General features: G+C 42.0%; 1 protein-coding gene across 37 annotated transcripts in view; it reads right to left on the bottom strand.

Moving 5' to 3' along the window:
- The window catches only part of LRRFIP1 (LRR binding FLII interacting protein 1), an 89,490-nt gene that overhangs the window by 14,796 nt on the left and 61,650 nt on the right, over positions 1-13,044 (bottom strand). For 18 of the 37 annotated variants that reach the window (XM_040703782.2, XM_040703758.1, XM_040703754.2 and 15 more), the window contains 9 exons: positions 12,349-12,426; positions 7,084-7,116; positions 5,912-6,037; positions 5,544-5,615; positions 3,609-3,779; positions 2,514-2,606; positions 1,953-2,045; positions 661-753; positions 41-182 (listed from right to left, as the gene is read on the bottom strand). In XM_040703782.2, coding sequence (XP_040559716.1) covers positions 41-182; positions 661-753; positions 1,953-2,045; positions 2,514-2,606; positions 3,609-3,779; positions 5,544-5,615; positions 5,912-6,037; positions 7,084-7,116; positions 12,349-12,426 — 901 coding nt within the window. The remainder of the gene's footprint in view (positions 1-40; positions 183-660; positions 754-1,952; positions 2,046-2,513; positions 2,607-3,608; positions 3,780-5,543; positions 5,616-5,911; positions 6,038-7,083; positions 7,117-12,348; positions 12,427-13,044) is intronic. The other 19 variants (XM_004942483.5, XM_046943807.1, XM_025152391.3 and 16 more) reach the window with 5 other exon arrangements.

Genomic DNA, 13,044 nt, shown 5'->3' on the forward strand with positions numbered 1-13,044 from the left:
CAGACAGACAGAAAGATACGAAAGGACAGCCAGCACTTACCTAGCATCCCATCCCCCGCTGTCTTTAATGCCTGTGTTGTGCCTTGAACAGTTTTGGAAGAATCCAAGTGTCCTTCATTATCAAGAACGTCTGATGCCTCCCCATTGGTGGCTATGTCAGAGTCTGGGATTATTCCATGTTTCTATGGAGAAGCAAAAGCAACGCTTTAAAGCCTGCTGCTCAGCAAGAGTAGGATCGTTCAGATGTTCTTGTCCTTGACATTCTGAACAAATAATTGCTTCAATTGCTCCATTAAAAATGGCTGGAAGTCAGAAAATAGCACAGAATATTACAGTTCCCCGTTTAGCCAGCATCACAGAAAGCATGTGGTACCAGCTCAGCTTCAATCTTTAAACATAATTCTGCTGTTTAAAGTGCTCCTCAGAGATGAGTCTCCTACAAAAGCAACAATCCAATGCTGAACGTTAGAGTCTATACTGAGAGCTCACAATCAATATTAGGGGGAAGGACTTTATCAGAAAATGCCTGAAATGGCAACTTATAGGCAACATAACAAGAGTTCTTGCTACTCAGCTCCATTCAGATTTTCTGCTACAATGCATAGGAGGGAAAGGTTAGCAGTCAGTAAGCAGTAAGCTTCTCTTACTCCTCTTGCATACCTTCAGTTGCTCCTTCAGCATAATCACTTCATCTCTAAGGTCATCCCGCTCACTCCTTATGGAATCAAAGAAATCTTTCTGCCTCTCTAAGGCCTGAGTTCGCAACACAGACAGAGAGTGAGGAGGTGTGAAGAGAGGAAAGGAGAAAAGTAAAGATCATGAAAAGCAAGTGTAAACAAGAATGAGCAGATTTCAGATATTCACAGATTCATGGAAGTGACATGTGAAAAAGGTAAAGTTCAGAGATTAAAGGACCGAGTTTTCAGACACATAGACAAGCTTCAAATCCAAGAAATGCACAGCTTATTCGGTAATAATCAGCCCCGGGAATTCCTATCAAAGACACCCAGAGCCCAAACCTTCAGTAGAAATCCTTCAAGTGAGGATCTACTTTTCCCTCTTATCTGCTAGATGAGTTCATCCTTATCACTTCAACGTGTGTGTTGAAGACGTAAAGCGATTCCCAAGTACTGAGACGAGAGGATGAAAGCAGGCCTGACATTTTAATGGTCTATAAAAGGGCTATTTATTGCACAGGTTACCATGATGGCTGCATTATATTTCAATTAACTTGAAAACTGCAATTAAGGCACCTTCAAGCTTTGGGATGTACTGTGTCGCAAAGGTGTAATTTAGTACGGATCCCCCTTCATACTTCTTTTATAAATGCACAAATAGAACAATAACAAAAATCAGACACGAGTTTCAAATTGCAAGAAGTTATTGGACGTCAGCGGTATGATTTATTTCCCCTTCTATATTCAGAAATTTTTCCAGTATTCATTTGTTAGAAAAGAAAGCAATGCTCCTCTTTAAGAGCGTGTTTCTATTTGGCTTTGACAAGGGGTGGTGTGAAGGCACGAGAAGCAAGGGAGAGCTCAAGACTTTCATCCCCACAGGCCACAAACAGCTCTATTGCTTCTTGATCACACTCCAGTTTCTGCTCAGTCTGCAGATTAAATCCAAACAAGCAAAAAACCAGTGCTGACAGAATAACATTATGAATAGCACTTCCTTTCTCAATACAACACGCACAAATGAAGCACCATGGCAAATAAAAATCCCTAGGTTTCGAATTCAGTACAGCTGCTAAGTTTTTCTTGGATTTTATAGCGTTGAACAAAGACAAGATGTGCTATTTGCTCGTTCACTGGTAATATACTAAGCCAGTCACACCAAGCAGGGTCACTCAGGAGTATATTATTCATTGGGTAATTGGGTATTGCAAAAGCAGGATCAGCTGAAGAATGACAATGCCACTCTGAGCACATTTCAGGAGTTGACAGTCCTACCCCTATTTTTTTGTCTTTCCACTCTATTGTCTCCTGAAGATCAGAAATTTCCCTGACATAGCTCTGCTGTTTCTGTTGCAGCTGTTGGATTTCCTGAGAGACAGGAGCAAAATGAGAAGACAGAAAGTAGGGAACAGGTTAACAAAGACAGTCGAGATTGCAGCGATGTCAAAGAACAAAAAAGTCAGGTGAAGTAAAAAGGGTATCTACATGCACAGTATGATAACTTCTCACACGTCAGCCAAATCTATGCTTCCTAAGGCAGCCTTACTATTCACAAGCTGATTTATAAAGTTAGATAGTTCCACTGCTTTCCTCTACATCTCCACAAGCAGCTGTTGAGAAAACCGCTTATTTCACATCATGGACAATGCAACTTCAGATAATACTTAGGAAAACACTGTTTCTGTAAGTTAGCTCTGAACCTGCTTGGCCTGGAACACTACTATTTCTTCAGCTGAGAAACTTGAGAAGGGAATAAAATCCCTTCCTTTCTACACACCTACTGCTAACTGGGCACACACCAATCAAAGAAACCATTAAAAAAATGAAGTTACTTACTGCAAGCATTTCTTCTCTTTGCTTCAAAGCCTCTTTGATTTCCTTAAATTGAAACTGCAATATGCTATGAGCATGCTTCTCTCTCTCAAATTCCTATGAACGATGAAAAATTCATGAGATGTAATCGATCAAAAATAGCATCCCATGAAAAACAGGAGGAAATAAGCCCAGCAACCAAGAAAATGCTTACTGCCACGCAATTCTTCAATATGCTTCTAATCACAATCCCACAAGAGTACAGTTTTATTATTGTCTTATTTGTCCTTTTCCCAAAGAACTGTTATTCCATCAAACATAGAAGTGACAGATATCATTTAGCCAGCTTCACAATTTGAGCAGCAAGATGCCAGTGAACAGCTGTTACACCCAAGTCCTACTGACTTCACAGATGAATGGATGGGAATTTAACCCACTCTTCCTACGTAAGAACAGTGCAAGCAATTCACTGGACGTTAAGGACTTAAAAAAAACCAAACAAATGAAAAACCAAACCCAAATCAAAACAAAACAAACACAAAGACAACCAATGAACCAACCAAAACCAAACAAACCAACCGCCAAATCTTCCAGGAACTGTATGTTTTGCAGCACACTATAGTGAAATGCCCCCAGGCTAGAGGGACAGCTCTGGGAAGCTAACACAAGCCACAGATTTAGTATTTAACACCATCTTACTAGCTCCCAGATGCTGAATTCATGCAAAACAATTCAATGCTCAGCCATGTAGCTGCTTTAAGTCTAAAAGCTGCACAACTATCTTTAGAAGAGAGTTTCATGCGTTAAAATACTCCGGAAGTTACTATGAACAAAATCTTTACATTTACTTCCAATACACAGTACAAAAGGAGATACGATACTATAGCAGTACTGCAGTGTATCCTTCCCATATTAAGCATTTCTTCACTTTAGAAATTGTTTTCTGAAACAGAACCTAAACGAAAGGTTCTGCTTGTATGGTTACAAGCACATAGCATGCTGCTATATAAAAAATAACTCATTTAAAATCTTGAAAAGTAATTTGGTTTGATCCTCTCAAAGATGTCTGCCCCCAGAAGTCTTTCACTGCTAAATAACACAACGTTGCTATATACATACTTTACTCTTTTCTTCATATTGCCTCCTGGATTCTGCAAGCTGTTCCTCCAACTCTAAGAGTGCATCCTTCAGGGTATCTACTTGGTACATGAAATTTGTTTTTTCGTTGTCTAGTTGAGCATTTGACACCATAGCCTTTTTGTATTTCTCTTCAACTTCAGCTAGAGAGTCCTGCAAAGAATAAGCAACCACAGTGAGAGATCAGTTACAAAAATCACTCTGCCAGCCAAGACCTTAAGTGAGAAAATGAAGGTATAAAACCACAAGCCTCCTGAGTAGTCCTGCTGAAACCAGTGCTAATCATCTGCAGGACAGACTTAGCAACTGCCCCAAGGTGAGGATAACCTCCCCTGTGTTCCCAAACGGCTTCTGTTAACGAGCAAGAAACCTTACCTTGGGATGGATTAAAATGTTTCCTGTTCTCTGCTGCTTCAGCTCCTGCTTTCTCAGGGTTTTCTTCCTTCTCCCTCCTCCCCCCGCCCCTGAACGCTGGCAGCTCAAAGCAGCTGATGAAGACGACAAGTTGCAAATTCTTTTTCTTTAAAGGTAAACTAACCTTGATTTTCATTTTAGGTAGTCCAATCTCAAAGGGGTAGGCTTTAACCTAAGGCGGCTTAACAGTCACTTCATGCAAATTTCAGTGTGAGGTAGGAGACACTAACATAACTAAGTACACTAACACGGGAATTAGAATTTGCTGTGAAAGCTGCAGCTTTTGTGATGTGATGCATCATTTTTATATGTTTCCTATATCACTTTCCATCTTAACAAGTTTACTCTGTAAGATGCAAATCCCAGTGTCCTGAAAACCCGTCTTAACAACTTGACCTGAATATAAGAGACTGAGATGTTTGTAACAACAGGCAATGGCAAAATATAGATCAGGACCATTCTCCTGCTGTGCAGTCAAACTTGCAGTATTTGATTTTAATACAGTGATAAATGACTTACATAGGCAAACCAGTGAAAATATGTGAAGACACACATCATTGTAGTTTCCAGATCAAGCAACTTTTCTAGGAACTTCAGCACTATTGGAATTACACCTATAGTATGGGCAACTTTCATATACTTCCCACTCCACTCAATACACAGAACTGGGGATGACAGAGTGAGATGATCACAGCAGTAATTCTGAGCCAGATTAGTTCACATTTCTATCGACAAATAAGAGCATACAGCCTTTGAGCCTGTATAAATTCAGTATAAATTGAGTAAAAATTCATCTCCTGAAACACAAGTTGTGTTTTGGCACACATTCCAGCCCAAGGATAAGAAATATTAAGCACAGGAAAGTAGTCAGAATTTGAAAACAGTGGAAAGAATAATCTCATAAATTAGCTGGAAAGGAAGTATATGCAAGTAAGTTAAGGGAGTTGCTGCGGCACTCCTTCAGCATGCTACATTTAGTTGTATTAGCATCAAGTTCCACCACAGTTGGGCACCTGGACACCTCTACACCAAAGCAAAGCCAGAATTAAACACTGCTGTGGCTTAGGTACAAATCACCAGAGAGGCACATTAGTCGTTGCATCAAACTGCTTTCTAGCTTTGTGGAAGTACTAAGTGCTTCCTCGGTGCCAGCTTCCAATTTTGGGAGGCTTCCTGGATTACAAAGCTGTTTTAAAAAAAGCCCCACAACCTTGTAATTTTCATTTGCAAGCAAAATGATTACCTTTTCAGAACATCAAGTAAGACATGCAATAGTAATCAACAGTCTTTCAGTTCATATTTGGAAGCTCTGCTCACCACAATCAACAGACACCAGAAGGGACGCTTTTCCTGGTAATGCAATGCTTTCCACAGTTTACAATCCCTCCCAGAAGAAAAGTGTGCAAGGTCAGTGCTAAGTCTCACCCTGGCTCTGTGAATGTTTAGCTGTGAACTGTTTAGCTGGTGTTAATTAGCACACTTCACTCTGCAACAAACCAGTACCTTCATTTCTTTCAGTCCCTGCATGTATTTGCCTTCTACATCTTGAATCTGCTCCTTTAACTCATAGATATCCTGAGAGAAATGGTGAGAAAGGTCAATGATGTCACTGAAACTAATGGGTACAAGTGCACATGGAAGAGCAAGTATTCAAAGTTCTCATGTAAGTATTTCTACCACACAAGTTAAGCAGTCTGATCCTAATCTGAAGCCTTGCAAGAGGGTGAAACACCTCAGTTAGAAGTTTATAATAATTCATCTCTTCTTGACTGGAAAAATGATGACTTCAACAATGAGACCAAGGTACAGCTCTGACTTCTAGGTGTGCAACAAGGACATGTCACAGTCAGAGCCCTTCTCTACCATCTCACCTTTATTTCTCTAATAGATGCCTCTGTATCTGCTGAGATGGACGTATCCCCACTGCCTCTTCGTGAAGAAGTCCCACCCAAGGAAGCTAAGGTAGCTGCTGATAGACTTGAGACAGTACGTGCTCCCTGGAATCACAAACAGTTAAATAGGGTTGTGAAAATTTTTCTTCTGGATATAATTTTTAACACACGTAACATAGACTATTTATCTGTTGATAAAGACAAATAACAGAACAGCAACTGTGTCTTTAGCACCTATCTGGTCTCTAAGGCCCCAAGAAACATTAGAAATGAGTGCTAAAAACAAACTCGGGAATGAAAGCTGCTGCCACTCAGCCGCTCAGCAAGGGCAGCTTTAACATCAGGCCAGGAAAGAAGAACCTGTGCGTTTCTACATCATGCAAGTTCCATTAACATCTCTCAGGAAGAAGAACTGAGATCAAAATTTAGCAAGGGGAGCTAATGAGAAAAAGGAGACCAAAGCTAAACATTGTTATCTTTGTGCACAAGTTAGCTTCTAGGTATTAATTCTTAATTAGACAAAATCTTTAGGGGCTAGTACCATCTTGCCAGACACTTTCAGAACTTGTATTATGTTGTAGATGCTTTTAACTACTCCTCAAACTCTTCTGCTTTCATTTGTATTTACCTACTCCACAGCAGTAGCAACACTGTGTTAGAGTAGTGGGGATAAAACCAATTTCTCACTGCTGCAGTATGATCTTCATCTTATTTATTTTTATGCAATACCATCATTAAGCTCTACTAAACAAAACCAATATTCACATGGCTTAGCCTGAAGCAATTTCAGTAGAGTGCTGTTAAGTGTCAACTATTAACCCCTGAATGACCATGACAGTTTCAAGTTTGCCTTCAAAAAATGTAGGGTGGTGACGCACTGGAACAGGTTGCCCAAGGGGGTTGTGGATGTCCCATCCCTGGAGGCATTCAAGGCCAGGCTGGATGTGGCTCTGGGCAGCCCGGTCTGGTGGTTGGCGACCCTGCACATGGCAGGGGGTTGAAACTCGATGATCATTGTGGACCTTTTCAACCCAGGCCATTCTATGATATGATTCTAGTAATAGAAAGCTCTGCTAACTCAAACTCACTAGAAGTTCAGATAAAAAAAATAGCTGTACTATTGTCAGAGAAGTTCACAAGATCCTTCTTACCTTCTCAAAATCTTTCTCTGGCCGCTCCTCAATCTGTAAAACAAAGGTTTAAAAGGAAGCATTAGATAATGAAGTACAGGGGAAGGCAACATGATGTCAGAAGTGTAATCCTTAAACCTTTGAGATACTTTTCATTAGCAATTTCTCTAATGATCCTAAAGCAACAACTTACTTAAGTAGAGAGATCAAAGTTGTTCAAATGAAATGTGAACAAACTTCCAGATCAAGACAGCTTCTTGAAGGTACAGCTTTATGGACTTGAAATAAATTGAAGCACCTCCACCCCTCACTCCAAAAAGCAAGGCACCAACTTAGGTTTGAAGGACTGGATTACATCCACACCTCTCCCAAAAAGAAGAGGAAAAAACGTAAAGCTCAGAACCTCCAATAAGTTCAGTGTTCTCCTTCTGTGAGGAAAGGCATCTGACTTAATCCACGTAAGGCTGAAACGACCAAAACTGACCCTGCAGTCACATATCTGGGACCAGCTCAAAGTCTAAACAAACAGCTGGTCTGTGATTTCAGAACTTCCCAGGAATTCACTGATTCAGATGACCGAACTTATGCTAAAAGTAGCCCAGAAGAAAAAAGACTGGAGCCAAAGCAGCAGTGAGGAGCAAGGAAATGACCAGGTACCAAGACAATGCTCAGAAGACAGAGGAGAACCACATACAACCTGGGCAGATGCAAGAAGCCCAGATGGCAGCTTCTGGGAACGCTCAGTACAGCAATCAAGATGGTTTCCGGAAAAGATACTTCTCAAAAACAAACAGCTTACCCAGATCAAGAGCCTCAGAGAGCTAAAGAGAAGAGTGATTTTGAAATGGCTGAGAAAGCAATGGAGATCTGCTTCATTGGAAGGCAGGGCAAAGCTGAGGTTAAGCTAATAATGCATTTCATCGGAGAGAACTAACTCAAAACTTCCATCTCTTTCCCATCAGTCAGCACTCATATTCTTTTTCCTTGGGGTTATACACAGCAATGTGTGGATGACCCCACTTGTTACGTTGTACTCTGCCCACAGTACCCTATTACTTCCATTCCTGGACATCATAGGTTTCATTTGGCAGCTTTCTAGCCCAAACACTGCTTTGCTGTGTAACAAGAGAGTTGTGAAGGTATCAATACCACTGTGTTACCACAGAATAATGCACACACACACAGTTTTTTACATCCATGAATTTATATACTGCCTTTGGCAAAACCTGCACGGTGGCTTCAAGGCACAAATGAAAACATTGCTTTTCTTCAGTGGTCTGTAGAATAAGGATGAAAAGATGTTTTTAATAAGATGAAAAAAATCAAGATTTACTCTCTCCTTTAAGTGAAGCATCACATGAGTCAAATAAAAGCTTCCACTTACAAAGGGGAAGACATTAAAGCTAATGTGTTGAAAGGTACGCATGCAGTGGATGTTTCTACTCTGCTTTCATTCCCATACTGTGATGTTTGCTGCGGATTCCTTGCAAAACAATCTTCAATAAGTGAGACTTAGGATAGGATGCAATCATTCAAAGCTATTAAGTCACTTTTTAAATTTGTGTGGTTTCAAAAATAACAGATTTCATTTAGCCCAGCGATGCTCCGCTACACACGTCGATTTGGTGCCACAAATGAAACAGCCACAGCATTTTCTCCTTGAGTAAGAATCACTGCTGATTATTTCATCTGTTTTGAGCAAAGCCATTTCCCTTAGCCCAGTATCACTTCATTACAAAGACGTAATGTTATGTTTGTAAGGCAGCGATGCCACAAAAGCTGTAACGAGTGTCTTGTGAGTGACAGAAGCCTGTTTGATATGAATGTTTCCACAGTTCTCATTCAGCTCGCTGATGGAGTGCTTTCCAAGCACAGGCAGCCAGCAGGGGGAACCCCAGCTGTTCAGCCTTCAGCCTGTCTCCAAGGAGTCCTCAGGCATCTGATCAAGTAAGAAATCAAAGGATGACCAAGGAAAATCTCTTTATTTGAAGTCACACAAACCTCTTGTCTGAAAACCTTACCTTCCAGATCTACATGCAATCAGAAGTAGTGTAAGCAGCTAGACTGAAAACAAATGTTTTCACTGTGCTACACCCAGCATACTTGCTAAGAGAGAGATTAGGAGGAATTCACTTAACGATACGTGACCTTGAATTTATGGAACACTGTCATCTTACGTTTCTACAAAGGCATGGGTATGTCTCTCACCAGATTATCCCCTTCACTGTCAACAAGTTGGGCAATTTGTGTCTTAGCGTACAAGAAAAGAAGGTAAGGCAGGCAATCTTCTGAGGAACCCCAGCACACACATCTTTGCTTTGGCGAGAGCAATAGGCTGCTCTTTGTAAAAAGAAGTGTGGTGGGATCAGAGTTCAGCCTCTTCTGAAAGTCAGATCAGAAGAAATCCCAAGCCACGTTACAAAAATATCAGCAATATCAGAGGCTTACCACAGCTGGAAACTTAACAAGAGCAAAAGCATCCTGCAAGCCTATATATGGGTATAGTGCCTATTTTTCATAGACACTAAAATCATTTTAGCACAGTGTCTGAAAAAGTATTCCTCTCCACACCACAGAGGACTGGCAGGCTGACCCTTGAAGCTGTTCTGTCAGTGACTGCCCAGGCCAGACCGTGAGCCTGCAGCAGCACTGCAGCGTGCCTGACACAAGGGCTCCAACACCTCCTGTGCAGCCCTGAGGCCTGGTGGCAGTTCTGCATTACATCCCAGCTGCACAGGAGAAGAAAAGTTACCTATATCTTTAAGTCAATGGGCATCCCCCACCTCTCTGGGCAACCTGTGCCAGTGCCTCATAGCTTATACTGTAGAAAGCTTCTTCCTTATGGCCAGTCTAAATCTCCCCTCTTCTGGTTTGAAACCATTTCCCCTTGTCCTGTCACAGCAGATCCTGCTAAAGAGCCTGTGCCCTTCCTTCTCATACCTCTCTTGGCATACTGAAAGCACATTATCAGGTCTTCCTGGATTTTGCGCTTAGATCACTTCCTCATAAAAACAAGGCCCTGGCTGCGACAGATCTCGTTAAGATTGCTTCCTGCTCTTGAAGCAGTGCAGCAGGGCCTGAAAGAAAAGAGTGGCCCGCACTGAAGAGCCAGGAGACCAACCCATCCAGCCACAACAACTGTACCCCTCTGGCTGCTTGGCAGGGGCTCCCAGTGGCTCAGGGATCCCGAGTGTCTGTCCGATAGGAAGAGCCACCTTAACACCAGCAATTAGCACTGAAAAACACTGCTGAACTTTGTTAGCTCTCAAGTGGATGTGTCACAACTATCCTCACTCAGGAATGCACGTTATGCCAAAGCTCGTTGTTTAAACAAACTTATCAGTGTTGGAAATACAAGTGAGCATTGGAGAGGTCTAAGCAGACGCAGGCCCTGCCAGCGCCCAACATAAATCTTTTGGTGCAAGGAAAAGGTAAAGCTTCAGCACACAGATAACTGCTTCCATGCAAAATAAGTCTGTTGCTGTCTTCATTTCATTGCTGGCAAGAATGCGATAAGCTTCTTCAAACGAGAAACGCCGTTCACAGCCATGCTTTAATTCACATCCCGAGGCCTGCCCTCGCTGAGTCGCACTACATCTCCAGCCACAAGCTGGCAAAACTACTGTAGCTTTTGGCATGCTGCTTAATGAACAGTGATAGGGGCAGAAACAGAATTCTCAGAGGGGATTTAAGTGACAGCATATCTCACTCTTTAATTCACAAAGTTACATTCAAAAGTTTTCCCTTCTCAATGTCTAATTCCTCACGAGAGTCAATCAAGCTAGGGAATGGTTCAATTCCATTCTTCTGCCTCTCAAACACAAGAAAAATCATATTTACCTTCAGTGTTAGGCACTGATTTTTATCACAGCACAGAGACATTGTGAACTATCAAACCAGTAGGTGACAAAGGCTTGCTGGAAACCCAGCCTGTTCAGCCCTGAGTGCTTCCTGTCTCCTTGCAGACCAAATTCAGTGTGGCATCTCTCCAATTTCTGGGCTGACACAACAAACCACCTCCGCCCACTTGCATGCAAACAGCCCAAACTGTAAGCAGAGAATTAAAATAAGAAAAATCCCCTACAAGTCCCAGGAGGGACAAACTGTGTTTTGTTATTGCTAAGAGCAACTTGCACTAATGACTCAGAATGCGTGCAAAAGAACACATAATGGAAGCTAATGTCAACGTAGGGGTAACCAATTCTTACACTTTAAGGGCCTTAATGGCATCCCTGGCAATACTAATTATTTTTTTGCCTTGTGGATAATTAAAATTCAGTGTTAAGGCCTTTATTCACACACTTTATTCAGCACCTTTCTCAGATGGGAGGACAGGGTTTCAGTGACCCGAAGGCTTGCCCAACTCCCTGCTGAAGGTAAGCAGCATAAACATGTGGGCAGCACTCAGGCACCCATCCCTGCTATGCTGCAGGCACTCTGTGCAGTTCCAGCTGTGGAACAAAGTACACACTTCCAAACACACTCACTGTGTTACAGATGGGTTTACTGTAAGCTGCACATCTCCTGTAAAAGGAAAGCTGTCACCATGCTATCAGGCCTTGCTCTGAAACTAAGAACAAAGTATTCAGAGGTGGGAACAGCTAGATGGAACAATAGAAAACAGTGACATGCCACTGAAAAGAGAAGACAGCTACTTTCTATCAGTAAGAAGCAGGGGATAAAGTAGATGTCTTGGCCAACTACAGTCACAGCAGTTGCACAACCTTTAGGATTTATGCCTTGCCCAGCCGTGACCACTCAGGAGTTCATGATGCTATACAAGCTAAGTACACATATTACCTCTAGCACTTCATGATGCTAGAGACTCTGCTGTGCCTGGTAGTCTACAAGTAAGCTCAACCAACTCCAATTTCTAGATAGCCCTGCAGCAACACCACCATACTGCTAATGGAGAGAAACTGGAATGCTGCAGTAAGTTTTAGGGTTTCCTGATTGTAACAGTCATAGGAGATGCAGCACTATCCATCAACAATGCAATCCTTTCCTCAGTATCCTTGCCAGTGTGCTTAAATTTCTATGCAAATGTTGGGTCTTTACAACAGAAGTACCCTCTGCGTTCCTGTAACAATGCTAGTTCTATTTTCCTTTTGTTTTTGTAACTTCTCATCGGGTTCATCCCTTTTTTGTCTTTAGTATCACATAGGTGGCCCAGTTAATAGAATCAAAAACTGTCTCATGAGGGACAGCGACCTCTTTGTGCAGAGAAGAGCATGAAGGACAGAGAAATAGAACAGTCTCAGAGCAAAGGAAAAGAGAGGAGCTCACCACTGGACTGGCCCGAGCAGAGCTGGCTCTTGAGGATGCCCGAGATCCCGAACCGAGGTAGCAGCTGTACTCTGAAGGCTGCCGTGAGCAATCCAGGACCAGCAAGCAGAGAGGAGAGAAAAGAATTAGGACTGGGAAAGGAAGCCAGAGAAAATTAAAGCAGTTACAGAAATGGTTACATGCAGCTGGACAAAGGAAGAGCAGTTAAAGTCAGAGAACAGCCACTTCAAGTGTTAATTTGAAAAGAATGAGGCAAACAATAATCTTAGTCGAAGTTTACCGAGGAAAAAGTTTTGATTCAATTCACAGCATAGCAGAACAAGAACAGTAACTTGTATTTAAATACCTTAGGCTACCATTCACAATCAAAAAGCTCTAGATTTCTATACAAAAGGCTCAATCCTACGTGTTTTTTGAGAGCTCTGACGCTCTCCAGAGAGCCTTCTTATTCTTCCGACATTGTGCACATATAGAATGGATCCACGTTCCACAGGCCAAAGCAATAACCAGCCAGCTCTACAGTGATACAAGCAGAAATCAAGACCATCTGAGACACTGAAGAACCTTCCTGATTTTCCAGCACCTGCAGCCCTCACCTCCTGCCAAAGGAAGTATTTTAGCCCTTCATAAAAGCAAATACCAAAGCAGTGATGCAGAGCAGACAGGGCTGGCTTGCTGCTGACAAGGGCAAAGAAT

Source organism: Gallus gallus, chromosome 7 (assembly GCF_016699485.2).
Source record: "Gallus gallus isolate bGalGal1 chromosome 7, bGalGal1.mat.broiler.GRCg7b, whole genome shotgun sequence".
In the NCBI taxonomy this organism is placed as follows: Eukaryota; Metazoa; Chordata; class Aves; order Galliformes; family Phasianidae; genus Gallus; species Gallus gallus.